Source organism: Panthera tigris, chromosome B2 (assembly GCF_018350195.1).
Source record: "Panthera tigris isolate Pti1 chromosome B2, P.tigris_Pti1_mat1.1, whole genome shotgun sequence".
NCBI classification, from domain to species: Eukaryota; Metazoa; Chordata; class Mammalia; order Carnivora; family Felidae; genus Panthera; species Panthera tigris.
In genome coordinates, this window is record NC_056664.1 from 122,100,019 (window position 1) to 122,126,615 (window position 26,597).

General features: G+C 34.4%; 1 protein-coding gene across 5 annotated transcripts in view; it reads right to left on the bottom strand.

Annotated features, from left to right (window-relative positions):
* Nucleotides 1-40: 40 nt before the first annotated feature.
* Nucleotides 41-26,597, bottom strand: part of BCLAF1 (BCL2 associated transcription factor 1) — a 30,349-nt gene continuing 3,792 nt past the window's right edge. Inside the window, exons 2-13 of one of the 5 annotated variants that reach the window (XM_007096388.3) lie at nt 23,435-23,539; nt 21,291-21,404; nt 19,614-20,519; nt 17,802-18,467; nt 17,478-17,647; nt 15,044-15,149; nt 14,027-14,111; nt 11,483-11,658; nt 10,188-10,368; nt 8,941-9,087; nt 2,789-3,001; nt 41-2,630 (exon numbers count right to left, since the gene is read on the bottom strand). In XM_007096388.3, coding sequence (XP_007096450.2) covers nt 2,625-2,630; nt 2,789-3,001; nt 8,941-9,087; nt 10,188-10,368; nt 11,483-11,658; nt 14,027-14,111; nt 15,044-15,149; nt 17,478-17,647; nt 17,802-18,467; nt 19,614-20,519; nt 21,291-21,394 — 2,760 coding nt within the window. In that variant the 5' untranslated portion in view covers nt 21,395-21,404; nt 23,435-23,539 and the 3' untranslated portion in view covers nt 41-2,624. Of the gene's footprint in view, nt 2,631-2,788; nt 3,002-8,940; nt 9,088-10,187; nt 10,369-11,186; nt 11,350-11,482; nt 11,659-14,026; nt 14,112-15,043; nt 15,150-17,477; nt 17,648-17,801; nt 18,468-19,613; nt 20,526-21,290; nt 21,405-23,434; nt 23,540-26,597 lie in introns of those variants that run through there. The other 4 variants (XM_007096387.3, XM_007096390.3, XM_007096389.3 and 1 more) reach the window with 4 other exon arrangements.

Consider the following 26,597-nt stretch of genomic DNA (forward strand, 5'->3'; position numbering starts at 1 on the left):
ACACAGAAATAGTCTCAAAATCAGGTAAACAAACAACGGCTATTACCACTTATGACATTTTATTGGCATATGACAATTTACAAGGGTCCCTGTTGCAATATACAACACACTGAGTAAGAATCGTTTAGCCATCTACATTCGTTCGTATTGGGTAGTATTTTTACTCAAATTATAATTTAATTCCCAACACTTGATTTTAACTGTGACAAAAGGGAACAATAGTTAATTCCTTAAAGTAGGCTGCAATTGGAAAAACATATTTTGCTATTTTATATTAAAATTCCTAGAATGTTGAAAGGTATACACACCTAAAGACTGAGTCATGGCCTTCTTAAACAGGTTTCTTAATCCTTTCTGGAAATATCCTTTGGTTCATTTTTATTTTCCTTCTCTAGGCAAAAGGAAGTCTGTTAATGCAGGTATCAAAGAGTTATTTTCTGTCATTTGTAAACAAATACCCTTACCATTCAGCTTTGTAACATGTTATGAAGTGTGGAGTTAAATGTGGCTTAACACAACATAGGCTTTTCATATGTTTGGCTCTGAAAAAGAGAACATCCACAATGGCATCCTACTGCAGAGTTCTATCACCCTTCTTACTAAATTCTGGTATAATCCTCTTTCCTCAATTTTGTGTAATAGAATAAAAGTAACCGAATCATGTATCTATTTGGGTTAAATCAGCACATTTGCACTTAAAATATAACTTGCTGATAGAATTTGGGTAGGTTTATTCCCACTCCCTATTAAATAATTTCTCAGAAAATTCCCTTTTTCCTATTGTCTTAAGTGGAAAAACAAAACTGCACATTTATAGTCATGCACAGAGATCCAGTATCTAACCAAATAATAACTTAAAATAAAAGCTAAGTTTATTTGTATAAAATAAAATGGTTATGAAAATTCTTGTGTTGAAGATTAAATCCATGTTGCTTTCGCATGTAATTAAGTATTCTTCTGACTAGGAGAATATTAGCTGTGTCCTGACTAACATAACAACAAACTTGCTTTGACAGTATTTCCTCTGCTCTAACGATTTCAGAAAAGACAAAATTAATAGGAGAAATCATGCAATACTAAGGGTCCTAGGGCCATAAACATCATGTATATTGAATTTTGTTTTCTTATTTTTCCCTTACAGTTCTTAGCAAATGCCTTTGGCTGCAATCAAGGTGCTAGGAGCACTGCAAATCACGAAGGATGAAAGATCCATATATTAAGATCTTTGAAAAAGTTTACACTTAACAGAACAAGCATTTCCTCCTTTTAATGCAAACATATACAACTAACTTGGTTCCTGAATTAACAAATGAAATTTGACTACTTTTACAGATGGTCACTGACAGAGACTTGACAGTGAAATTTACTATTTTGAGTTTTCATCTTAAGAGCTATCAGCATAAACAAACAAAAAGATAATCCACGTCTGAAAGATTATCTACCTGAAGAATAGAACCCTTGGGAAGAAAAAGAAAAAGCCATTTTATAAACTGCAACTGAAAATAGGGAAAAAGTAAAAACCAAGTTAGACCAATGCTGCAACAAACTTCCTGTCAAAACTTTTTATTGAAAAACAAGTTACTTAAAATACTAATTAACATAATGGTTTTTTTTGCCTATTTTTCCTTATGGTTAGACTACAAACTAATGTTTCAGCTGTCCAAAAGCTCAAATAAATATGTAAGATATGAAATCAGGTACATCTTTTTAATGTATCAACTTATTCTGCAGGACAATCCTCTTCCACACCAACACCAGGATTACAGGTTTTGTTCTGTTTCTTAGAAGATGATCAGTAAGAATGGATTTTGTCATCTGTTATTATTACAGACCAGTTCCTCTCTCAAAGATTAGCTGATATCTAAGACCATGACTCAAACTTTCAAATAAGAATAGAAAAAACATTGAATTTTCAGCCCCAAAAGTAAAGGCTCCTAAGAATGGTTTTATAGGCCACTGCTTGCTTTCAATTAAAAAAAAAAAAAAAATTTTTCTCATAATTTTCAATCTTTTAATAGCTTGTACTTTTTAACTATTGATAAAGCTTTTTTCTCTTTTTAAACATTTGCTGATGTGTTAAATTAGCTTAGTTTGCCAAAGTAAGAACCTTTTCTGTGGTACACCTCAAAAATTAGTCACCCTACAATGTAGTGTGTTTGAATTAAGGAGAATGTTAAACAGATGTATATAGTTAAAATAATTAGTGTGGTCTCTATAAACAACTTCTGTCCAGGGATTTGTATGTAGAGCTAACGTTTACTTCAGAATAAACATTAACAAACAGGGAAGGAAGAGAATCAGAACTTTCACAGAGCTGTACTTGACCATATCTTATAGACAAAGCGAATTACAATGCATGTAACAAAAACAGTAAAAGTATTTTTTTAAAAGTTGATAGTTACAAATATGGTACGTAACAATTTTCTACTTTATTTCAGTACAATTTTCAACATACAGTCTACTATTTTTCAAGATATTTGAAGACTTAAAACAAAATTTCTATTGACTACTTGCAAACAGTAAAATTTAAGTAAAATGCTTACATTCTTATTTGAAAACAAAAATCAGGTAAAAAAATGGTGGGTGCAAGTTCTGCTCTCTGTTGCAATCTCACTTCAGATTTACTATTCCTAAAAAAACAAAGAGAAAATAAAGATTAGCAAAAATGTGGAGTGAAAATTATCCGTAATAATCATTGTTCCTAAAAATGAAATAATGAACTAACTGGCCCACCAAACCCATAATGAAGAAAATCCATTAGAATCACTAACAAGATGAAATTTTCTACCTTTTCTTCTTTGCGTCTGTCCTTCTTTTCTTCATTATTTTCCATGGTCTCTTCTTCATCTTCAACAATCCCGTCCCCTTGGTATTTGTCATGAGTCCATTTTGGACTGCTACCTGATTTTTTGAAGTTAAAGCGCCCTCTGCCACGTTGAAAAGTACCACGACCTCTTCCTCTTTTGGCCCAATAATCCACACCATCATCTCTGTCATCATGCTACAGAGAGGTTAAAAACAATCATCACTAAAATGTCTTTCTTGTAAGTAAAATGATTATAGCCCCATTAAGTCATGGTATAAACCTTCTGAAGACTGGGGTATGGGACATTGGTAAATGTCTAAAACACATTAAAACAAAGCCAGTAACACTGAATTTTACAGTAAAAATGTATTCCATTGTGAAATCAAGTAAATACATCTTACTGCTTTATAACCCAAGCACTGCAAACTGTCCAGAGAATTTTTTGCAGAACCTCAACTGCTAAATTACTGCCAACTTTCATAATTTTGGCTTTTTTGCTTTCCATTATTTCAATCTAAGTCCACTTGTTAATATACTGCATGCAAATGAGATAAAATAACCTTTATTTTTCCCCAAAACTACCAGTCATAAAGACGTAATAGTCACAAAAATGTTATGCAACACTTATTAAATAAATGATATGAATTATACCATACATGTAGGAACAGATTTTAAAATCCTACAGAGATTTAAATCTATATCAATGTATATGGCACATCAATCTTCTAGGCTAGAGAATTTCACATGCTAAATCATGACAGCATGGTCCCTAGAGTAATAACTTATTTCTTCTTCACTAACATAGTACTACAGCTTTCTATTACATTTTAACATTAATTTTTCATTAACTCTACCCCAATACAGATATTCCCCAATTACAAATTGTTCATTAATCAAACACAATCTACAAACTGAAAAGCCCTTCACTTTGTGGATAAGTAGAGGAGTATTTTCGCAAAATACCAAACAAAAAGCCAAAGTTCACCTGTAATATAATTTAATTAATTGTTGCCCACCTCAAACTCTCAAGTCTGTCACCTACAAAAATGGAGAAAGAGGCAAAATGATGCCCCTTAATAAGATACTGGGTATAATGCAAATAATGTTCCATAACCTATGAAGTACTGGTATTGACCAGCTGTCCAAAAGTCATCAAAGCTTTTTCTCAAGTATTATGTGGTATAAGCACCTTTTTCAAAACACAGAATGTGCCTTTGTGCATATTCGTGTAATACAGATCACCCTCCTGGCATGACTTGCAAAGCTCAGTTACACAAGTAACACACAAAGCAAAAGAGCACTTACCAATTTCTAATCCTCTATCTTTAACAAGCTGATGAAAAATGACAAGCTAGAGGTGTGTATGACTCCAAAAAGAGCGAGGTGAGGAACTATCAAAAGTGTAGATTTCAGAATGTCAGAAAGTTTAATTACAAACCTGAAATAAAGTATTTTAAAATATTCTCTCACTCAAAATGATACCCACACAACTACATAACTTCAGGTTCCCTTTTGGTATTGGCACAAACCACCACTTAAGAGTTTGTGTTTGTGGCATTTACACAGTATTCCACTTATTTGTGGGAAGAAGCAAACAGGTTTTGAGAGTCAGAGGCATGTTTAAATCTAAACAGAAGCTGTGACTTTACGTTCTCATTTTAAAAACTGGGAGATAACCATGAAGTCACACAGATGATCTATAAAAAGTGCCCATCCCAGTGTATGACAAGCAAGCAAAGAGTGGTATTAATAATGCTTACTAAGGGTAAGACGTTGTTCTGAGCACTTTCCACGTATTTACTCCTCTCATCTTCAAACAACCCTATAAAATACTGTTACTAATCCTACTTTAGATCTAAAGAAACTGAGGCACAGCAAAACTGAGCTACTTGCCCAAGGTCACAGAACTAGTTCTCTCCACTACTCCTTCAGCCATCACCCACAGTATACATTTCCCAAGTATCTGGTGGCAGTAAATGATTTCCATATAAGGCAACTAACAGCTACAGAAATAGAAAAAGCAGAGGCAAAGCTAGGCACTAAAGTTAAACAAGCCATCACCTTTAAATACCCAACAGCAGCTAAAAGATTGTATTTTTCAGAGTATCCTGGCAGCTAGGGGACATTTTAATGCTAAGCAAACTAACTCTTAATCTTCAAGTTCTAACTTCTAAGATATTAGTCCTACTACAATTTTTTAAAATGAATCACTTCACATGATAAAGGACCAGAGAAATTATTTGTAATGCACAAAAACACATTAACAAAAGAGGCCATATTAGAACAAAACCTCCTGAATCCTCTTATCTCTTCTCCACAGAATGATCATGTTTCAAAGGGCTAACTGATTAAAACTCCTACCCTGAAACTCCTTCCCCACCAGAGATTTTCTCTTCCTCAGAAGACATCAACTCTACACTGAGAACCTATCCACTCCAGTACTTTCCTACTTGCTCCAACTCTTCACATACTCACCCCTCCACAGAATTTCAGGTTCTAAGATAGACTATCTTTCCTACTTGTTATTGAAAACATCACCATATCTTTGCATAAATCCAAGTGTTGAGATGAGAATTTTCAGAAAAGAATACAACAAATGTTACTATTACTCAATACTGGAGAAAGAAAGGTAGGGTGCTTTCAGAACCCTAGTTCTGGAGCCCAAGGCATGGGTTCAAATCCAAAGTCCTATTCTACTAACCATGGTCAAGCTGCTTAATCTGTATACCCCAATGTTTTTCATCTGTAAAAGTAGAATAAAGGACTCCCCTCGAAATGATTTTTTGTAAGCATGAAATAAATTTATACATGTAAAACAGGAACCTAGCACAGTGCATATGCTCAATAAATACTATTATTATTACTAGTAAGTATTAATGTTTCATTAATATGGGCAAAAAGCAGGGTGCCTGGGCAGCTCAGTCCATTAAGCGTCTTTGATCCCGGCTCAGGTCCTAATCTCGCAGTTCCTGGGTTTGGTCCCATGTTGGGCTCTGTACTGGCAGCGCTGAGCCCGCTTGGGTTTTTGTCTCACCCTCTCTGCCCCTTCCCTGCTTGCACACATGCATACACTCTCCCTCTTGCTCTCTGATAAACTTAAAAAAATATGTATGTGTGTGTCTGTGTGTATATATACGTGTGTGTATATATATATACATATATATGTACATGTGTATATATATATAATATGTATATATAATTTATATATGTGTGTGTATATATATATAGTCAAAAGCTCCATGTTCGTCAATTACTCTTAGGAGAACATCTAAAAGTTTTCAACCTCATTTCTTATGAATATTTTTGTTTATGTTTCTAGTCTCAACGATAGCGGTCTATAAAATATATTTGCAAAAGAAGCAAAATCTTTCAAATTTAAAAATCCATGTAAAAACCAGAGCTGTCATTTCAATGGTTCATTAAGAACTAAAATAATTAACTCTGGGAATTGATTTGTAAGAAAAAAAAATGTATTAACATATTAATTTGGGGGTGCCTGGACAGCTCAGTCAGTTAAGCATCCGCCTCTTGATTTTAGCTTAAGATGGAGCCCCACACTGGGCTCTGTGCTGACAGCAAGGAGCCTACTTGGGATTCTCTAACCCTCTGTCCCATCCCTCCATCCCCCACCCACTGTGCATGCATGTACTCTCTCAAATAAAATTTAAAAGCTTAAAAAAAATGTTACTTCTGGGGCGCCTGGGTGGCTCAGTCGGTTAAGCGTCCGACTTCAGCTCAGGTCATGATCTCACGGTCCGTGAGTTCAAGCCCCACGTCGGGCTCTGTGCTGACAGCTCAGAGCCTGGAGCCTGTTTCAGATTCTGTGTCTCCCTCTCTCTCTGCCCCTCCCCTGTTCATGCTCTGTCTCTGTCTCAAAAATAAATAAAACATTAAAAAAAAAAAAAAGTTACTTCTGGTGAACATTAGTCTGTGACAAATCCAAGTGTATGTTTTATATAGAAATGAAGGTTTTTAAATACAGCCCAAAATAGCAATACATAAAATGTTATTTGCTACTTCTAAGTTCCTAAAATCTTAAAATAACATTCTTCTTAATTAGTAAAACTACTACCTAAATGCCAAACGAAAATGATATGTCCCATTACAAGAAAAAATTACAACATCGGATTCTAAAAGTATGCCATAGAAAAATGAAGGTGTGGCCTAAATTAAGTATTAATTACTATCTACTTGTCCACCTCTCATTTCCCTCTTAATCTTTTGACCTATAACATTTGGTCTACTTCTCTGACATTTTTTTTTTTTTTTTTTTAACAGTGTGATATTTTTGCTATCACTCACCCACTGCTCGCCCCACCTTCAACAGGGTGGCCTTTTAATCTCTTCTGACTGGGTGATCTTAACAGGGCTTTAATTGTGTCCTGGAGGATGATGGCTCCTAAATTTTTTTTCTCTAGATTCGCATTAGCAACTTTCCATTGCACATCTGCACTTAATTTCTCCCAGGCACCTCAAGAACAGAACTTAATCTTCTCAAATGGGATCCTTTCCCTTGTATTCCCTATCCTAGAGAGATCCCTTCATCTTACTACCAATACCCAACTACACACAAGATCCCCGAGTAAGTCCTCATTAATATTACTTTAACTTTTCCATTACCTAGCCCCTTAGTCCAGACACTCAGTAACTCTCAGATCGGTCTGTACAACCATGATTTTTCTAAACTCTGGTTAAAATCCGTATTTATTTAGATATAGCCTCCCACAACTTAGTTTCTGCTTTTTCTTGATTTTACCAAACTTACACCAACCATCTAGCCAAAGAGTTCTATCTCAGGATGTTTCACGCCTACAATCTGCAGTATACCTGTCTATTTTTTAAGCTCAAGATTCAATCCCAGTTCCTCTATGAAGGCTCTCCTAATCACTCTCTTTGAAATAATCCTCCATTTCCTGCCTTGGATGAAATCCACTACACATGTATTTTGAACTTTTGTTTCTAAATTTTTCCAGCCAAGAAATGATGTATGTCTTTGCATTCATGGTATCTAACATAAAGAGCAGTCTGTGAATATATAAATTCTGAAAATCAAAAACAAGATAGATCTTTTAAACTTTCCTATAACTGAATAAAGTGCCTTTTACTGTCCACGTTGTCAACTCAAGCAATTCAAACAAGTATAAATTTCCTCTTAGGGGAGCATATGTTGAGCAAACAGTATGCATTAATACCCTTTAAAAACTTTTTCGGACTTTGTTCATTAAACTACTCAAAAGAATCAAACAGAAGCTAATTTTTGATTGCCCATTCTTCAAACAACATAGATCTACTTCATCATTTAGCTCTCTCCTCTCACTTAGCAGACAGGTCATGGGTATTCAGGTGTATTCAAATATATTCATAAAACACTAAATGAAAGACACAATTCTATAAATCTAGTACTATCTTCCTCCTTGCTTCTGCAAAACAACTAATCTTCAGAACTGATCTCTGAAAAGCTATTTAAGAAATAAATACTTCTGGTAATAGTTCTGGTATTTTCCTAAGTGTCTATAATGCTGGATGGACCCTTTTCTCCCATGCCAAACTACAGAAAATCTCCATCTTTACCTAGAAACTCTTTCAGGACCCACCTCCTCTAGTTTCACCCCTTAGAAAACTACTTCAGAGGAAAAAGTATCACAAAGAAGCATCAAATTAGTGTAGCTAGCAACTTTCCATATGGAATTTTTCATCCTCCTTTTATTCCAGAGGAAGTACACAGCCTCCCTGAGATCCTTAATTACATGTTCTGTGAAAGAATTCTTCTGTCTTTCATTTAAACAAACAGCTGTGATGATGGAAGAGAAATCTTAATGAGATGTTTCTACAACTGTCATTGTCTTATAGACAGATATGAAACCTATGTTAATGTTCTCTGAATGTGGCTATCTAATCAGGTATAGTTTTAGTTTACCCTGATCAGCCTATAGGTGACATCAATAAAATATAAACAGGACTAAAGGGACCCACATTTTCGAAACTTCAAATCATCTGGGTAGTGAATTTTTAAAAGGTTTCCTAAATTATGGCAAAAACTCCTCATAGTAGTGGATACCTGTACTCAAATATATTCACCCAGTATGCTTTGAAAATTAATGCAAACCAAATAAACACAGATTTCTAACACCCACCAAGAAGTACTTCTTGCTCTTTGGGGTATATTCTGGATCCCATTCCTCTTCCTTCGGTCTCTTTTGAAAAGTAGTATTTGAGTTGTTTGGACCAGTATTTGTCCCAGCAAAAACTCCTCTGGCTCTTCCTCTGCCTCTAATTCGAAACTGATTAACATTAACAAAGCTGTTTAGTAATGCAATCAAAAGGTATTTAGTTACATGCAAACTCTAATTTTACTGCAGTAACAAAAAACAAATTCCCTACTTTCCTTCCTAAATCTCAATTTCACAGCCACTGAGGACAGAAAGGGTGGCCATTTTATACTATAGGCAAAAAAAATCTGCCCACTGAAAGCTGAATAAGTTAAGAAATGCAGTCAATTTAAGTATTAGCATACTGACTACAATTTCATAGCCTGAACTAGTATTTTTAAATAATTAAGTTGGTTCTTTCCCCTTTTACTACCCAAAAGAGTGGTCTAATTCTTTGAATTATTATAGGAGTCCCAACTGTTCAACTATCACCTATCACCATATAAGCAAAGCTCTTCTCTTTCACAAATGATCTAATTAATGAGCCCTACTAATAACTGACTGGATACTCACTCGAGGTAGGAATCTGAATATAGAAATTAAAGAGTCAAGAAGATGCACTACTGTGAAGTTGTAATTAATACTTGTAACAAATTTATGCAAACATAGGGATAATGTGTATGCTATGTAGAATAAAAACAAAAGCTATATGATTTCTATGATTATACACATATAAACAAGGACTGGAAGGCAAAACAGGCAAAATAAAAATAGCTGTGATACAGAGATTAGGGTTTTTTTTTTAATGCTTTAAGATATCTATTCAAAAACTAAGTGATTAAAGAACTGGATCTCAGTAACTTTACTTGACTCTTGGGTCTTCATGCACCATGTACAGTTATTGATTCCAAAATTTTAAAAAGTATCTAATTGATATATGTATGTGTGTGTCTGTGTGTATAGTTATATATATATATATATACAGCTCTTTAAAAATCAGAAACACTTTTTACTCTGTATACAAAGAAAGCATCATCCCAGCTGCAGCCCTTCCTCCCAACCCTTAAATGGCATATCTTAATCAATATATACAAATACAATTTCACTTTCCAAAACTAATTCTAACTGCAGAAGTAATGACTCGCAACAATGTCTAAATCATGAATTTTACTTTATGTACAGTGCTCTAAAGTAAAGCCCTACCAACAATCAAAGGTAATTCTATTACTTACAAAGGTTCCTCGTGGTCGGCTAACTCCTCCAAAGCCTGAGTATTCTTTCAGTTCGTGGTGAGTTTTAAACTCGTCTTCTCTTTCCTTCTTACTCTCCTTTTCTTCCCGAGAACTGGGAGAAGAAGGTGACGCTGAAGATGATGAAGATCGAGAATGATCTTGCTCTCTACTTTTATGTTTACTGCAAAATAAATAGAGAAAACAAAAAATATGTGCTATTTTTAAAAAGACAAAGACCCTGTTGAATCTTATAATAAAAGGGATATTTTTCAAGTAAAAAAAAAACTATCCCCTATTAAAAATGATTACATAACTAAAATGATTGGGTGTTAAACTTTGATACAGCCTGTTTCCATTCTCCTTCAATATTTGTTTTACGTAACTACTGAAAACATGATACAGCCTGCCAGTTAAAAACTAGCAGTCTGGAAACTTCAAGAATAAGGTTCAGTTCTTCAGTATTTTTAACTTTTTGTTGTTGTTATTTTAAAGAAAGGAAAAGAAGAGTAGGAATAAGTAAGAATGTTTTTAAGGCCAAGTTTCAAAATGACTGCAGTATGTACACTCGGGGTGAGAACAGTTGATATGGTTTGGGCCATTACTCCATTAGAGAAATAAAAGCATATGACATACAAATACCGGTAATAAATTAAAAAACACGAGTAAAATCCACCATTTACCTAATGAATAGCAAGAAAACGATTATCTATGATACTTAATATTCCTATTATTTATTTGACTCTACGATGATCAATTTTACATGGTTCTAACACAACACCCGGAAAGGTCATACCTGCGGTAACTCTTACCACTGCTAACAGTATCCATGGAAACATTACTTTGAAAGATTAATACACATTGCTATTTCATAAAAACTAGTCCTTCCTCCCCCCCATCTCTCCCATGTTAAACCACTAGATATCAGTTTAAAATTCTTGTACTCTGGGTGTTATGAGTTGAAAAAGTGCGGAATCAAGCATAACGAACCAAAGTTCTTACACAAACTGTTTCTAGAAATGCACTGCATTGAAGTCCAACCTCCTGATGTAGCCTGGATAATAGGACACATTAATTTGTCATTTTTTTTTTCAGTGTTAGCTTGCTATTCCAAAGTTTTTGTCCTCATCCACCATAAGCCGTGTAAAAGACAAATACATTTTTGCTGTAAAACAAATAATTTTAATTGTTTAAATTTAAACATTCGATTACACAGTCAAAATTGAAAGCAATTAAGCTGACAATTATTAAAGGCTAATTAGAAGCTAAAACCTAACTCAGACAGTTTTAACAATTACCTGTCATCTTTGTAAGATTTGTATTCCTTGTAATCTTTTGGAGTTTTTTCCTGCTTTCTTGATCCACTGGATTCCCTGGAGCCCTTGGAATCCCCCCGTTCTTTACTTCTTTCTTTTCTCCGACGATCAATGTCATGCCGAAGATCAGCAGAATCACACCTTAATTTTTTATCTCCCTATAAAAGACAAATGTAAAATACAGACTTCAGGAGAGAAAAAAAATAAAGATATATACCCAAATTTTATGCCAGGTTTTAATCTGGCATTTTAGTATCAGAAATGAGTGGATCATAGCATACTACTTCCATACTTAGTTTTAGTTAAAAAAAACACACTTGGTTGTTTTGACTCAACATTTGTATACACAGTGCAACGGGACTATGAAACTAGGGAAGTTATGAAAAGCTAACTATCTTGAAAATATCATAGGTTTTTGTTCAAAGCAATCCATAATAAACTTTGTACAGCAGAACAAAATAATTGTTTTTCCACTCAGCACATCCTCATTGTCATCACTCATCCTTTTCAAACAGCTTTTTTGTAAACAGTTGAACAATGACAGAAGTTATAGTCTAACTGTGGTTGTAGTATAGCCATCTACCTATAAAGTTAAGGGATCCTAAAGTAATGGTTCTCATTACTGAAGCCTCATTTTATCATCAAGCTGTTCCCAATTAGGTTGACGAACCCAATAAAAACCACTTCAAAAGGAAGAATTCTGTAATTTCCATAACATGCAAGTGGAAGATGATTAACAAAACCAAGTAAGGTTGAATAAGGGTAGAAACAAAGCCAGAAAGATATTATTCCCAATTCTGTACTCAGTATTTTGGGCCATATACTGCCCTTTCTCAATTCAGGTATTGCAACGGACATTAGTTTAACTGGGCCACAATTCACCTCCTTCTTGTTCCATTGCTTTTTCAAATACTATATAATTTAGGAAGATGGAAAGAGGCATCTAGGAATGAAGAAAAATTATACATCAGTAAGATGCTAAGCAATGTGGACATCCTTGCTAGTATTCAACAATAAAGAGTACTTACTCTGGGAAATCTAGCTATAATATAACTGTTCATCAAAAAAAAGTATAAATATATCTCCAAATGGTATCAACTACTCACCTATTTGCTCCCTGGGTAATTAAAAAAAAAAAAAAAAAAAAGACTAATCAAGAGTAAAAACCTTCCTTACTCACCGAGGTATTACCAAGCCCACAAGTAACAAGATAATTTAAGTAAAACTACTTTGCGAACTCCAAAACTATACATACGTTAAATAATAACACATATTATTCATTCAGATCGGAAGACGAAGGACAAAAAGCAATGTCATATCCTCCACTATCGTAAGTAATCACTATTTTCTCTCCTCTAGATGAAAACATGGTCTGAGTAATGAGGAAAGAAACAAGATACTCACTCTGTCAGAGCACAAGGATAGACTAAATTGTTGGCAAAAATAAACCAACATTGAACCCAAGATATTGAAAGGAAAAGCCAAGATTAGTATTCACTTCTCAGAATCTGTTTTTCCAAGATCAGTATGCCCACACAAAGAAACCACTTTCTTTTAAGCTCTAAATTTCTCATTTAGTAAATTAATAGCATGCCCTATTAAAATATTTGTAAAATACAACCATTAATAACAGCTTCTGGTAGTAAAGTGCCAACGTTTTCATAATACCTCAACTATTCAACTCTGCAAACACATGTAGTCTCATTTTTCCGATTACAAAACCAATGTCCAAAAGACTAATTATTTTCCAAGCATCATACAGATAATACCTGGTTATAGCCAAAAGTGGAACCAAGCAGCATTTCCAAGTCCCCTGCCCTTTTCATTACAACAGACAGTTGCTCCTTTTCTACCTGTCCCCACATTTCTACTAGACCCATATGACTTGTCCTATGGACTAGTCTACCTAGAAAATGTCAGTTTCAAATCATCAGCATGTATCAGAGTCCCCTTAACAAACACATTCCATTCTCATAGACCTCCCTCCCCCACCATTCACAGGTTCTTTTCTCACATTGAAAACCTTCCTTCCCCAACCCACAGAATTCAATCCTGACAGTTTCTGTTCCAACTGTTCACTTGTAAATTGCTTCTCAGAACACTTATTTCATAGTCCAGACCAAAAATGCCCAGTAGCATGGGGGTTACTTCTTGTTCTCACTGTGAAAAACCTAGAGATATTAATTTAGGCATATATAAATCAAGGAATACTTACTCTGGCTAATCTATTTCACCTCAAAACTTTATATAGAAACCCTACTATAATTCTTATCTTTGCTTTTGTAATTTTCCTTTGTCTACTTAGAACTTTCTTACTTTCACTAGCATTTTAAAAAGTTGGTTTAACTAAGATACATAGCTTAATTTCTTTTATAAAGGAGTGCTATATACACTACCTTATATTCATATACTTACAAGTTAAAAATAGAGGACCTCTGCAAATACTTTGTCTACACAAACTATACTTAGCATATATCATTAACTAAGCCCAACTTAACAGTAAAAAGAAGTCCATTCAAAACATACCTTTTGATTTTCTTCTTTAAAAACTCTCTCTTCTCCTGCTAAACGAGTATGCTTCCTCAGGGCACTTGGAGAGATGTCAATTCTCCTTAATGTAAAATAAAATATTTGTAGTCACAGTAACTATTGTTCCAAAAATTCCTCAGAACTGTCCATTTTTATAATGTCCAGTTATTTCTCTCCCAATCAACTTTAGCATAAGATTGTTAATCTAATTCCTGGTAGACAATTAAGAAGACTACATCCATTAAAGGTGAATTAAAATGCTTCAGATATTTTTATATATAAAGAAGTTTAACTTTTTAAAAGATATTTATTTTAATCAAAAAAAACGTGTTTTGATTACATTGAATGTTAAGTGGCAACCATCATACAATTATATACCTCCATATCTTTAATACACACATGAATATGGTTATTTGTTCTTAAGTATCTCCATAGTTTGACATATTCAGTGGCTCTTTACTGTTGTCCCTGCCTTTCCTTGCCTTTTAAAAGCTAGTGTCAACTGCAACTTCTCAGCACTTCTTCAGCGGTCACCACCAAAACCCTACCTACTATTTACTAAGAACTCAGATACCTTATGACCAATACTAATTGTCACCACCACCCTGCAAAAGAGGCACTGTTGTCCTTATGTGGTAGATGGAAAAAACTAATGTTCAGAGATTAAATAAAGGGTTACTCTAGGCATCCAACTCCCTCCCAAAAAACAAATGTGTTAGCTATTTAATTCCTTACTGAGGAGTGGTTGATAGTATTTTAAGTTCTAGGAACCTGTTTAAACAAATAAAATAAAAACTGAAAAGAAACAGTAAATTATAAACTTCTCAAGGCTGGAAATATACTTATTCAAGGTATAAATAAAAACTAAAACCAAAGTTCATCTTGTATCATGATGACACTAGCATAGCTCCAATATGATCAGTATCTTCCCAAAAAAACAAACAAATAAATAAAAGAAACGGTGTCTTCCTATCAAAACAGTATTTTTATACGTCCATTCAATAGTGCACATACCTGTGTATCTCAGGGCTCTTTTGCCTGGCACTATGTTCTTCAGTGGCTTTCTGATACGAAGTGAACCTCTCGTTTAGAGTCACTGCAGCTGATTTGAAGTATTGCTCTGTTGATTTAGGAGAAATACTGCCCAATTAGTTATCTTTACTTCAAGAGAGATTTTCATTTGTGACAGAAGGGCATGTAGCAGGTGAAAAGAAAATAAAAATACTCAAGAAACCTAGCAGAAGAGAATCAAGTGTTACAAAGAGCTCCTACTCTGTCCCTTTTAACTTCTTCTACCTCAACAAGTAACTGATACAAAGTTCGTCAGAAAACCCTGTCAACGCTGCATAAATTCCAAGAACAATCAATAGACTAAATTGAGAATCTCTAACTTGATTTGAATCATACACTACTTCCTCAAACAGAACAAAAGGAATAATATGTGAATGTCCTTATACCTTGCCAATATGAACCAGGGAAGTTACTTCAAGTAATCATTTGCAAAAAATACTGAAATAACTACACAGTTGATTTTAGTGAATACAATTACTTCATCAAGAACTATACTGACAACAAAAACTGGATTTAAGAAAAAACTGAATACTACCATTTCAATTGAAAAAAATATTTTTCAAATCAATTAACACTAATTACTCCAAAAATCTGGCATCTTGGCAAACCTGACAGCACATTCTCTATTATTCTCTTGTCCTTCTCTTAAATTTTAAAATTAGTATTATCAATACTAGTTTTTAAACCATTCAAGATACGCTGTAAACGTAAAATAGAAAGACGTATAAAGTCATGAAATGTTACATTACTAAGCAAGCTATCTGCTTAACAGGTCAACATACATCTTTGTCAACTTACCGCCCAATATCCAGCACATGTCTCATAACCAATCATTAAAACTTGAAACGGCCACTACAAGGGTAGTGCCTCAATCATAATTCCATGAAACCCAGGAATTTGAGCTAGCAACTCAGTTTTTATGCCATTTTTGCCAGGAAGACAGAAGATTCAACTTTGCCTGTATCTTTCAACAGCTATTTTACTTTGAAACATGGATTTTGCCATTTCAAAACATATTCCAGGACCTAGTTACAATGAAAAAGAAAACATCACTGGGCATTTTCAGCTCTAAATTAAGAAAGAGCTGTTCAGATCGGTTGCACAATACCAATAATGAAACATAACTACAGTTCTTTAAAAAAAAAAAAAAAAGAAAAAAAAGAAAAAGAAAATGAAAAAGAAAAAATTTATCAAAACCTGATCTCAAAATTCAGCAATAAACTGTAAAATGTGGAGACAGGTCAAAAAAAGGCAAAAAAAAAAAAAAAAAAAAGAAAAAATGTTAATGTTTCATATTTTATGTACCACAATAATATGGTCACAAACTGGTTCACAAACCTAGTTATAGCCAAATAACAAAACTTTTTTGTTACCCTTTTTAAATAATTACAGTCAAAAAGAAATTAACTATTCACTGTTTTGAGACATCAACTGCATAAAGAATTTGCTAATGACAAGTTTCAGCTATTACAATGAGTTGTTCTCATAAAAAGACAAATTTTTTTTAAAAAATGGCTTTTAAGACCAACAACCACGTAGCTTCCTGGGTAAGAACCTATTTCATAGTAAGCTGCCTTTTAAACACAAAAAGAAAATAACAAAAACAAAACAACCTAATTGCCCAAAAAGTCATACCCTAAAACATTTGAAAATTATTAGTAACTTTGAAGCTAGAATTACATACGGGTGAAAATAGAGCATCATTACTTTAGCTAAAATGAACACATGTAACATCTTTAGGACTTAAAGAAAGGTTATTATCATCCACTATTCATGTAATCACTACTCATCTAACGTATTTTTAAATCACTTGAACTCTTTCCCCTTTAAAACTTCCAATAATTCTTTTTCCAGTTTACCTGTCATTTTAAAAAGCTAAGTATTACAACAAATTAAGTACCACAAAAATATAGATAGAAAAACAACACTACTTTTCCACTGGTATCGGGTTTCTTTAAAAGTTGAAGTATTACTCTCAGTAATACTCAAGTCACCATGGCCTTGCTTTATTATAAATCTATGCAAGAGTACATTGTTAAGTCATATGCATGCAAGGATAAATCATCTGTAAGCATTCTACCCTTCCAATACAGTATGACACATTTCAAAGACTTTGCATTAAATATATATCAGTTTTGTCACAATACAGATTTTTAGAGTGTGTTTTAACTCTATTTAGTGTTTCAATCACTTTGTATTAAGTAACCTCTATGGGTCTTAATGCTAACAAAACTGATAGCTCTTTCATGAAACTATTTTTCCAAATTTCTCATGGTGTCTATATATTACTTGCTAGCCCTAGAGTACATTAATTATTAAAAGCCTAGTTGTTCACTTTCATTTACAAGAAATACTTAATTCGTACTAATAAACATACCTTTAACATGATGAACCAAGGACACAATGTGTTGAATAAATGACTCTGAAGTGCTTTTGCTGGCCTGTGGCAACTTAATGTGGTCAAAGATGGATCGGAATTCTTGTTCTTTCTTGACAGAATGGACAAGTGTACTAGCAAGTAGCCTGTCTTTAGTCAAGGAAGCAGGTCTGGAGCATATCGGTAACAAACACACACATAACAAACAAAATATACCATTGGTTTGAATACGAAAATGGGAGTGTGTTCACAAAATAAGATAATTAAACTAGAATATCAACTAAGCAACCACAGGTTACTTCCTGGGTATCAATGTGGAATTACCTGTTAGAATCATCAAGTGGAACGGGTGCCATTTTGAGTTTGACTTCAGGTCGATGAGAATCACTGGCTATCATTTTGATCCTAAGTGGGCTCTCCTCTCTGAAGGTAGACTTTTCTCGTGCATCCAGATTCTTGTGTAGAGGGGGACTGTAATCAAAGAGGTCTTTGAGCTTTTCAGACTTTACCTGCTCAGGTGACTGAGTTTCTTTCTTTACTGTTATTCTTTCAGAATTTTTGTCGTCTTCCTTGTGCTTATCTTTTGCAGTGCTAGGCCTTTCCACTACGTAGCCAGTCTCTTTAAGTTTATAGTTTTTTTCTTCTCTAAATCCATCACTTTCTCTATTGCCTTTCAGTGAAACTTTGGACTTGTACTTGGGTCCTTCCTCCTCAGTATTCCGGTGAGATGTAGTAGCAAAATTTTTACCCTGATCTGCAAGGACTGACTTCCTGAACTGTCTATAGTCCTCTGTCTCCTCTGTGTCATCCCCTTCGGAATCATTAAACTTTTGTTTTCCAGACTCTTTATCGCTAAAGTAATCTAGAGCTTCCTGATCTTCCCATTCTCCCTCTGCCCTCCCTTTCTCTGATCCTTTCTCCTTTGGAGCCTCTTTATCCCTGGTATTACCCCTATCAAGCAGGAATACTCTAGACTCTTCATCTGTGAACCTGTGAATAAGCAGAGAAGAGGATGGTAACTCTGGATTGCATTCACTGTGGATCACTTGTATACTTCTACATGTTGCCCAACATCGCAGGACCAGTAATAAGAGAAAAAAAAACGACCGAAAACTGTTTTTCATAATTCTACTTTTAAAAAACATTAAAAGCAGCCATACAGCACTTACATACTGAGTTTTTAAATAAATATACATGAGACCTCCTGAAGTTTAAAAAGTAAAAGCCATTCTCAAAAACCTGTTCTAGTCATAGCCACAATTCTGCACGAACAAATCCAATTCCAGAAATTCTATAACATGCAACACTTTAATTTTTGAGGCTAAGAACCACTAATAAACAATGTACCTATCTATCAGAACTCTACATATAATTATACTCAAAATTTCAGACTATTACACTTCCCTACTAAAAGAAATGAATTCACAAAAGTAAACTTAGTAATATTATTTAATACTCTAAGTGAATCACAAAATATTTCACATCTGCTCTGCTGCAGAAAATGATTTCTGGCAATACTAAGTAGAAACTGTATTAGTTCAATAAAAAATTTTATTCTAGGTTATACAGCAATATGCCATAAATAGCATGCCTGTTCTATTTTCTCAAACTACATTTAGTAACCAATTTTCACTGAGTTTTTTAGCAACTCTTCGGCAATGCTTTAAACAAAGTATATTTCAAAGGTTACTAGAGCAAGAAATAATTAGCTTTTCTATAGTCAGATAGATTTATTAAGAATTGGCAGTTGCATGTAGAATACCACAAAAGTAAGAGCACGTACTGTAACTATTATTCACATAGGTCACGTTATAATGGTGAAGAAAACAAAATAAGCTTTCAATGCTCTAACACAAAATTAAGTTGTTACAACATAACTATTAGTTATGCTTTATGTTACTACATTTTTTTGTTTACATTAATTCTAGACTGACTGAAAATGGATTAAAATTGAAGAAATATAAATTAGCTTCTATTAAAACACTTAATTTCCAAAGTTAACCAAATGTAGTAAAAACCACTTGGAATTATAAAAAAGTCAGGAGTAAAAACAATGCAATTGTAAGTCTTATATACCCAAACAGAATCCAAAGAACACAACTATTAATATTATAATCTAAAGATTTTAGTGTTTACCTTTTCAAGAATTTTCCTGTCTTTGCAGTTTCCTGATCTCCACCATCAGGATAAAATGAAGAACGTCCCCTAGCCTCATCTCTTGGAGCATTCTGTGGTGTGATTGTCTTTGCAGGGCTTCTTCGTGAAGGGATATGATGAATTGGACTATTCTGAGAAGGACTGTACCGACTAGATCCATTTCCAACAGAACCAGACCCAGATCTTTCAGGACTATGCTGAATGGAATGTGAATGCTGAGAGGGGGTGTTTTTTGCAGAGTGAACTGTACTGAGCATGGGGGCATCAGAGCAAGACGAACTCTGACTAGGTGGTGTAGCAATCGGTGAAGGACTATGAGGAGATCTGGGACTGTTATCATAGGCTGAAAGGCCAGGCCAAATATCACCAGATGTGGCTGATGATTTGTTAAACTCATCAATAGATTCAGATGGATCATGTTCAAATGTATCTTTCGGTTCCTCCTGTGATTTACTTTTCAAAGGACTCTCTTCTTGGGGCTCCCCTTCAGCTTTTTTGGTTTGTTTTTCCTGAGACCCTCGTCTTTTAGAGACAGGAGATTTGCTATATGGGGATGAAGAACGAGAAGAGGATGATCTTGGAGACCTAGAAGATCTATATGACCGGCGAGATCTGCTTCGGGATCTTTGAGAAGAAACGGATCTTCTTTTTGGACTCCTGGAACGTGAACGACCTCGTCTAGGACTCCTAGAGTGTCTTCTATTCCAGACAGGTCTATAACCACCTCGATGGTATCTACCTCCTCCTCCTTGATAATACCCTCTGCCCCTTCCTCTGTACCCATAAGGCCGTCTCATTCCTCTATTATTTCTGTAATCTCGACGATAATCTCTAGAATAAATACGATCTCTACTACGAGATCTTGAGTATGTCCTGGAACGAGACCTAGAACTAAAAATGAAATAAATATCAATGTAAGAAAAACAAACTATTCTATTCTACCGTTCTAAATACTTCTGGTTGAATATAACATGTAAATAGTCCAAACCAAAAATGTATATGGGAAAAAAAAAAACCCCTCTCATTTATACAAAAGTAAAGTTTACTGTTTTCAATGAACAAAGTTTCATTACTAAGGTAAATACTGAAAGAATAAAGTAAAGGCCTTAGGAATGAAGGCACACAAAAATGGGAAAAAATGGATATACCTAACAGCAGGACATACTAAACAAATTACAGAAAAGTTATTCAGGTACTTATAGTAAAACAGTAAAAGAATATTTAATGGCATGGAAAAATATTCATCAATGACATACTACTGGCCAAATGCACACATAATACTGAGACATCAGAATCAGAAATAATGAGAAACTATGAAATAATATGCAAAGATGATTTACTGTCAAATAGTTCTCCCATTATTCATCTCTTAATGTAAATTCAAAAAAATCTACCATACATGTACAGTATAGTAAGAATCTGAGATATGAAGTCAGACTAACTGAAATCAAACCTAAGCTCTGCCATTTACTAGCTTGCAACCTAAACAATTCTCAATTTCCCCAACTCTACAATGAAGGTAGATGAATTCATTTCACAGGGTTATTTGAGAATATATTAATGACTTTAGCAGTGTGTCTAAATATAGCAAGCACTCCATGAACATCAACCAATACGACTATCATTATTAAAAGAATTAAAAACACAGGAATTCACCTGTATCTCTTCTTTCTAGAATGTGATCTTGATCTTGATCGAGAACTAGACTGTGATCTAGACTTTGATCTCGAAGAATGTGATCTAGAATTGGAGCGACCCATTTCTTTTCTCCTAGTCAATAAGAGAGCAAAAAAGTAAACAACAACAACAACAAAAAAAACTACCATTCAATTAAAGAAGTTTCACACAAGACAAATTGAATTTTACAAGGCACAAGTTTCTCTAAGGATCTTACTCATCATTGTTTCCTTTTTTTTTTTTTTAACTTTTTTTAACATTTATTAATTTTTGAGACAGAGAGAGGCAGAGCATGAGCAGGGGAGGGGGAGAGAGAGGGGAAGGGGGGGGGAGGAAGAGAAAGAGAGAGAGACAGAATCCAAAGCAGGCTCCAGGTTCTGAGCTGTTTGTTAGCACAGAGCCTGACACGGGGCTTGAACTCACGAACTGCCAGACCATGACCTGAGCTGAAGTCTGACGCTCAACCGACTGAGCCACCCAGGCGCCCCAGGATCTTACTCATCATTTTCAAATGAATACTGAGACAATTATCCCTGACTAAAACTATATCTTCACCTGCATAACAGGTACTATATACTGTAGATACAACAGCACCTACATGCCTTAATTCAAAAAGGAAGCAGCTGCAGAAGCCAGAAAGTAATATCAGACTGCAGCAACATGTTAGAGGTTATTCCATGACCAATACAAATGCCTACCTCTCCTGTAAAAAAGATAAATATCACAGTATTACAGATAAGGAACCTGAAACAAAACACAAGTGGCATAATACTAAAAATAATAATGATGATAATAATAATAATAATAAACCTAGCGACTGTCATCCTAAGTGCTTTATGGCCTTAAAATGGAACTAAATTAACCACTCCATGCATATAATGCTGCATGACTACATTAGAAAAATGGACTTATGTGACAATGCTAGTTCACCCTGTAGCTTTCTGGTAAGTCAATGGACTGTAAAGATTGCTGCAAAAAAAGACAGTGGAACTACAAGAAAGAGAGAAGTTGGGCACGAGTATTCTAACTTTTTCTAATATTGCATTAATATCTAATGGAATAATCAGACCTCATTGGGTACAGAAATCATAATAAGACAAAACGATTTAGGAAATCTACTCACAAAATTAAACCTATAGATGTACCTCCCAAGTTTATATGTGCCCCCCAAGTTTGTTTATGCTATAACTATTTCCAAATTTCAACTAACTTATTACTGAAATCATTGTTTCCATAAAAATTGACTCACTAAACTTGCAACAGCCTCCAATTCTCTTACAACCCAGTATTTTTGAAGGCATTTAACTTTACCTACCTAGGCTCTGCTCAGTATTATGAAATAATATTTATAAGTGCTAACGCTGAGTTGAATTACAGAAAAAGCAACCATCATATCTGCATATACTTCATTAAAAAACAAATGACAGGGCACCTGGGAGGCTTAGTCGGTTACGTGTCCGACTTCAGCTCAGGTCCCGATCTCACGGTTTTTGAGTTCAAGTTCCACAATGGGCTTGCTGCTGTCAGTACGAAGCCCACTTCGGATCCTCCTCTGTCCCCCACTCTCTGCCTCCAACCCCACTCTCATGCACTCTCTCAAAAATAAATAAACATTTAAAAAAATAACAAATTCAGGGTTTCAGATATATATATTTATCTCAAAAGAAAACATAACTATCCTCAAATACACAAACGTCACCTCTATCTTCTCATAAATAAGGCATATGTAAAGATACTACCTTCCTCAGAGTTGTACTGAGTACTAAATGAGTTGACACAAGTAATACAATCAACTTTAATTAACATCAGTGCAAAAGTGTTAAAAAGTTATAGAATTTCTCTTATATGCATAAGGGAAGGAGTTATTTTGTTATTTTTAAACAGCTTTGTGTTCTAAGTCTTTGATGTATAAAAGTGGAAGCAGGCACACAACACAGAGGCAGAAGATAGAGAATCTTTCTCATAAAACTTTTAAAATCTGGCTTACTTCATTCAAGCCACCAAAACAAACACCACAAAAGCTTCAGACTACATCACTTTTAATCACTCAGACAGAATTATGAATTAAGTAGTCACATTTTCTCAAACTAAAACTGAAAACTAGAAAAACGAATGCTATTTACCTTGGGTTTTATTCAGGATTAAGCAGTCAAGTGAAGTCTTTGAGATGTTGTTAAAATTCTTCCTGGAGAAAACGTTCTGAGAAATTAAACTCTGAATTCAAATTCCTAGCAAAGATTAAAAAAAAAACACACAAGGAGTTTGATTTATGGTAAATTAAAATACCCACTTTTCACAAAAATGAATCATATTAGGCAGTGAAACTCTCAATAAAGGCACTAATGATTTTAGGGAAAGGGAGACTGATTTAGGAAATAAACTTTTAACCATAAAAGCTTAAGAAATTTTTTTTGTTTTAATCAGAATGCAGATGTGCACCATGAAACTGACAGCACTTTTACTTTTTAATTTAAATACTTGAATTTTAATGATAGCAATTTGAGCTTTAGAAAACAGAAGCTATGCTGCTATCCTATCAAAAAAATTTCAAAGTGGCTAATATAATGCCAAATATGGTATTCTTGGAATAGCAAAACATGTCACCTATTGGTTATTAGTATTCATAATGCTCTAACTATAACTTTTACCTAAAGTATGAGTTTAATGTTTTGCTACTTATCTTAATCTTTATTCTCTTTTGGCCACTTCCTTTCTACAATTTCATTTGAAACAGGTTTCTAAAATTCATATGAACAGCTATCACAGTAATCCTAGCTCTGTACCTAAAAGCATTTTAATACACGTACAAACGTTCCAATAAAAGAACAACTTGTAAACGAAACAAGTATCTAATAAAAGCCAATACTGTTCCTAATTTACTATTACTACACAAATAAATTTAAATTTTGCACAAAATATTAAGCAGTTATCAATACTGAAAAAGTTAGCTTTATAAATAACATTCAGTGATTACCAATCATGTGCATAGGACATTCAAAAAAACATGAAGGGAGCAGAAACTAAAGAATACAAGATTGATACATGCCTAAAACCAACAAATTCATAAAAAAAAAAAATACACATAAATATGAAAATCTGTGAATCTTACCAAAGATCCAATAAAAAATGCAATGAAAGTAGAAATACAAAGGAAAAGAAATGATAAAATTAAACTGGTCAGTCAACAATGTTGTCCCCTAGGGTGCCTGGGTGGCTTAGTTGGTTAAGCATCTGACTCTTGATTTCAGCTCAGGTCGTGATCTCAAGGTTGGTGGGGTTCATGGGTTTGAACCCCACATTGGACTCGGTGCTAGCACTGCAGAGCCTGCATGGGATTCTCCCTCTCTCCGCCACTCCCTCTCCATCTCTCTCTCAAAATAAATAAACTTTAAAAAAAGTTAAGAATATCGTCCCCTAAATACCCATGGTCCTACCGCTGGGAAAATTAAGAGATTTGAGGTTCAATCTACAAAGAACAGGAACTTAGTAATTAAGAAAAACATACTAAAATAAAATACAATAAAAATACAAGACTGGACACAAAAACAAAAGGATTTCTAAAGTACATGCATGTTTAGTTTTAAAAATATCGAATCCCCCAAGGGGGGGGGGGCAGAGAAAAACTCTAATCTTCTAAATTGATGTATTGTTATGAAACTTTACTCTGGACCTTCTAAGTCCAACACTACTGATTCATTACTGGAAGTGACACAAGACTCATTTTAGTTAACACTTTCCCTAAACATTTCTAAAAGGCTAATTTTAATTTCTGCATATCTGAAGAAAAAGTCAACTGCCAAATCCCTCTTTACTCCAAGTCATGATTTTTTTTTTTAAATTCCAAGAAAATATACACTAGAAATAATAAAGAGAGGAAGGGCTGAAGGCTGTTTTACTAATAGATACATATTCTTGTTCACAATCTATAAGTATATTCAAGTACCCATACCAAGAATTTAAAAATCATATGTGAAGCATGACACATAATATATTTAATACTATTTAATATATAATATTTAATGAAAAATATATTTAACATTCATATTTAACATAGTACAAAAACTACAGTCAGCTCAGCGAATTCTTTTTTTAATGAAAATCTATGTACAAAGCACTGTGCTAGTTTTATGGGAAACATGACTATGGCAGAGGTGCCTGCTCCCCAAAAACTAACTAGTGAAGAACAGAAATCAACAAATCATAGCAAAGACATCTTAAGTACCAACTTAAGAATTATGCTAGGTGACCTTAAATAAAATCATCTCACTTAATGCTCATAATCTCATAACCTCTTCTCTCAAATTAAGAGAACTCTAAACTTTTAGAATGCATCTGAATTTACAAGGTGCCTATTACATGCCAGGTACTATTATTCCAGCACTGGAAATAGTGTACTTTAAGTGAAACATTAAGTTTCCTATTCCCTTGGAAATTATGTTCACAAGGGAGAAAGGGAGAGGGGGAAAAACCCAGAACATGATGTGTTAGAAAGTATAAAGGACTACAAAAATGGGTTCTTGGGCCCTAAAATTAAGGTTAAATTCAAGGGACATTTCAAGGTTCCACAGAAAGAACAGCATTCTAGGCAGAAGACACAAACTTGGCAAATTCAGGACAGAAAGAACACTAAGTTGAGGCACTGTGAGAGGAGAGGATGTGAGATAAAGTAGAAAAGGCAGGAAAGGACCAGATCAAACTGCATCTAGTAAGAAGGCCGGAGTAAAATCTAACTATATTGGGAAGGCTCCGCAATCTGGGAAGTCACAGCATCACATTCACGTTTTAAGATGGCTGCTGTGAACAGCATGAACAACAGGGAGAGATCAAGGAGATAAATTACAAGGCTGAAATTCAATATAATTGGTTACCTGGAAAAGATAGTAGCAATAAAGCTAGAAAAAAGAAGCCCAGAATCTAGTTTGGAAGTGCAGTCAACCAGTACTTGTTCACAGGTTGTTGGTGTGGATCAGAGAGAAGAAGGGGGGAAAAAAGAAAATCAACCGCGGTCCTAAATTCTCAGTTTTGGGCTCAAACATCTGGGTGATGTGCAAGTTTGGGAGAGAAAACAAGAGATTAGTTTGCCATTTTTGGATGCCTATGGTCACAGAGTGTAAAATGGTTAATCGAAAATTTAACCCAGACCAGACCTCCTGATTCCAACTCCTGTGCTCTCTCCAATATACTGACAGGTGCTTGATGTGGCCATAACCTATATATAGAATTCAAAATGCCAAATCAATCATCCCTTTATTACAACCTTAGATCACTTACTAACATCAGAAAAAG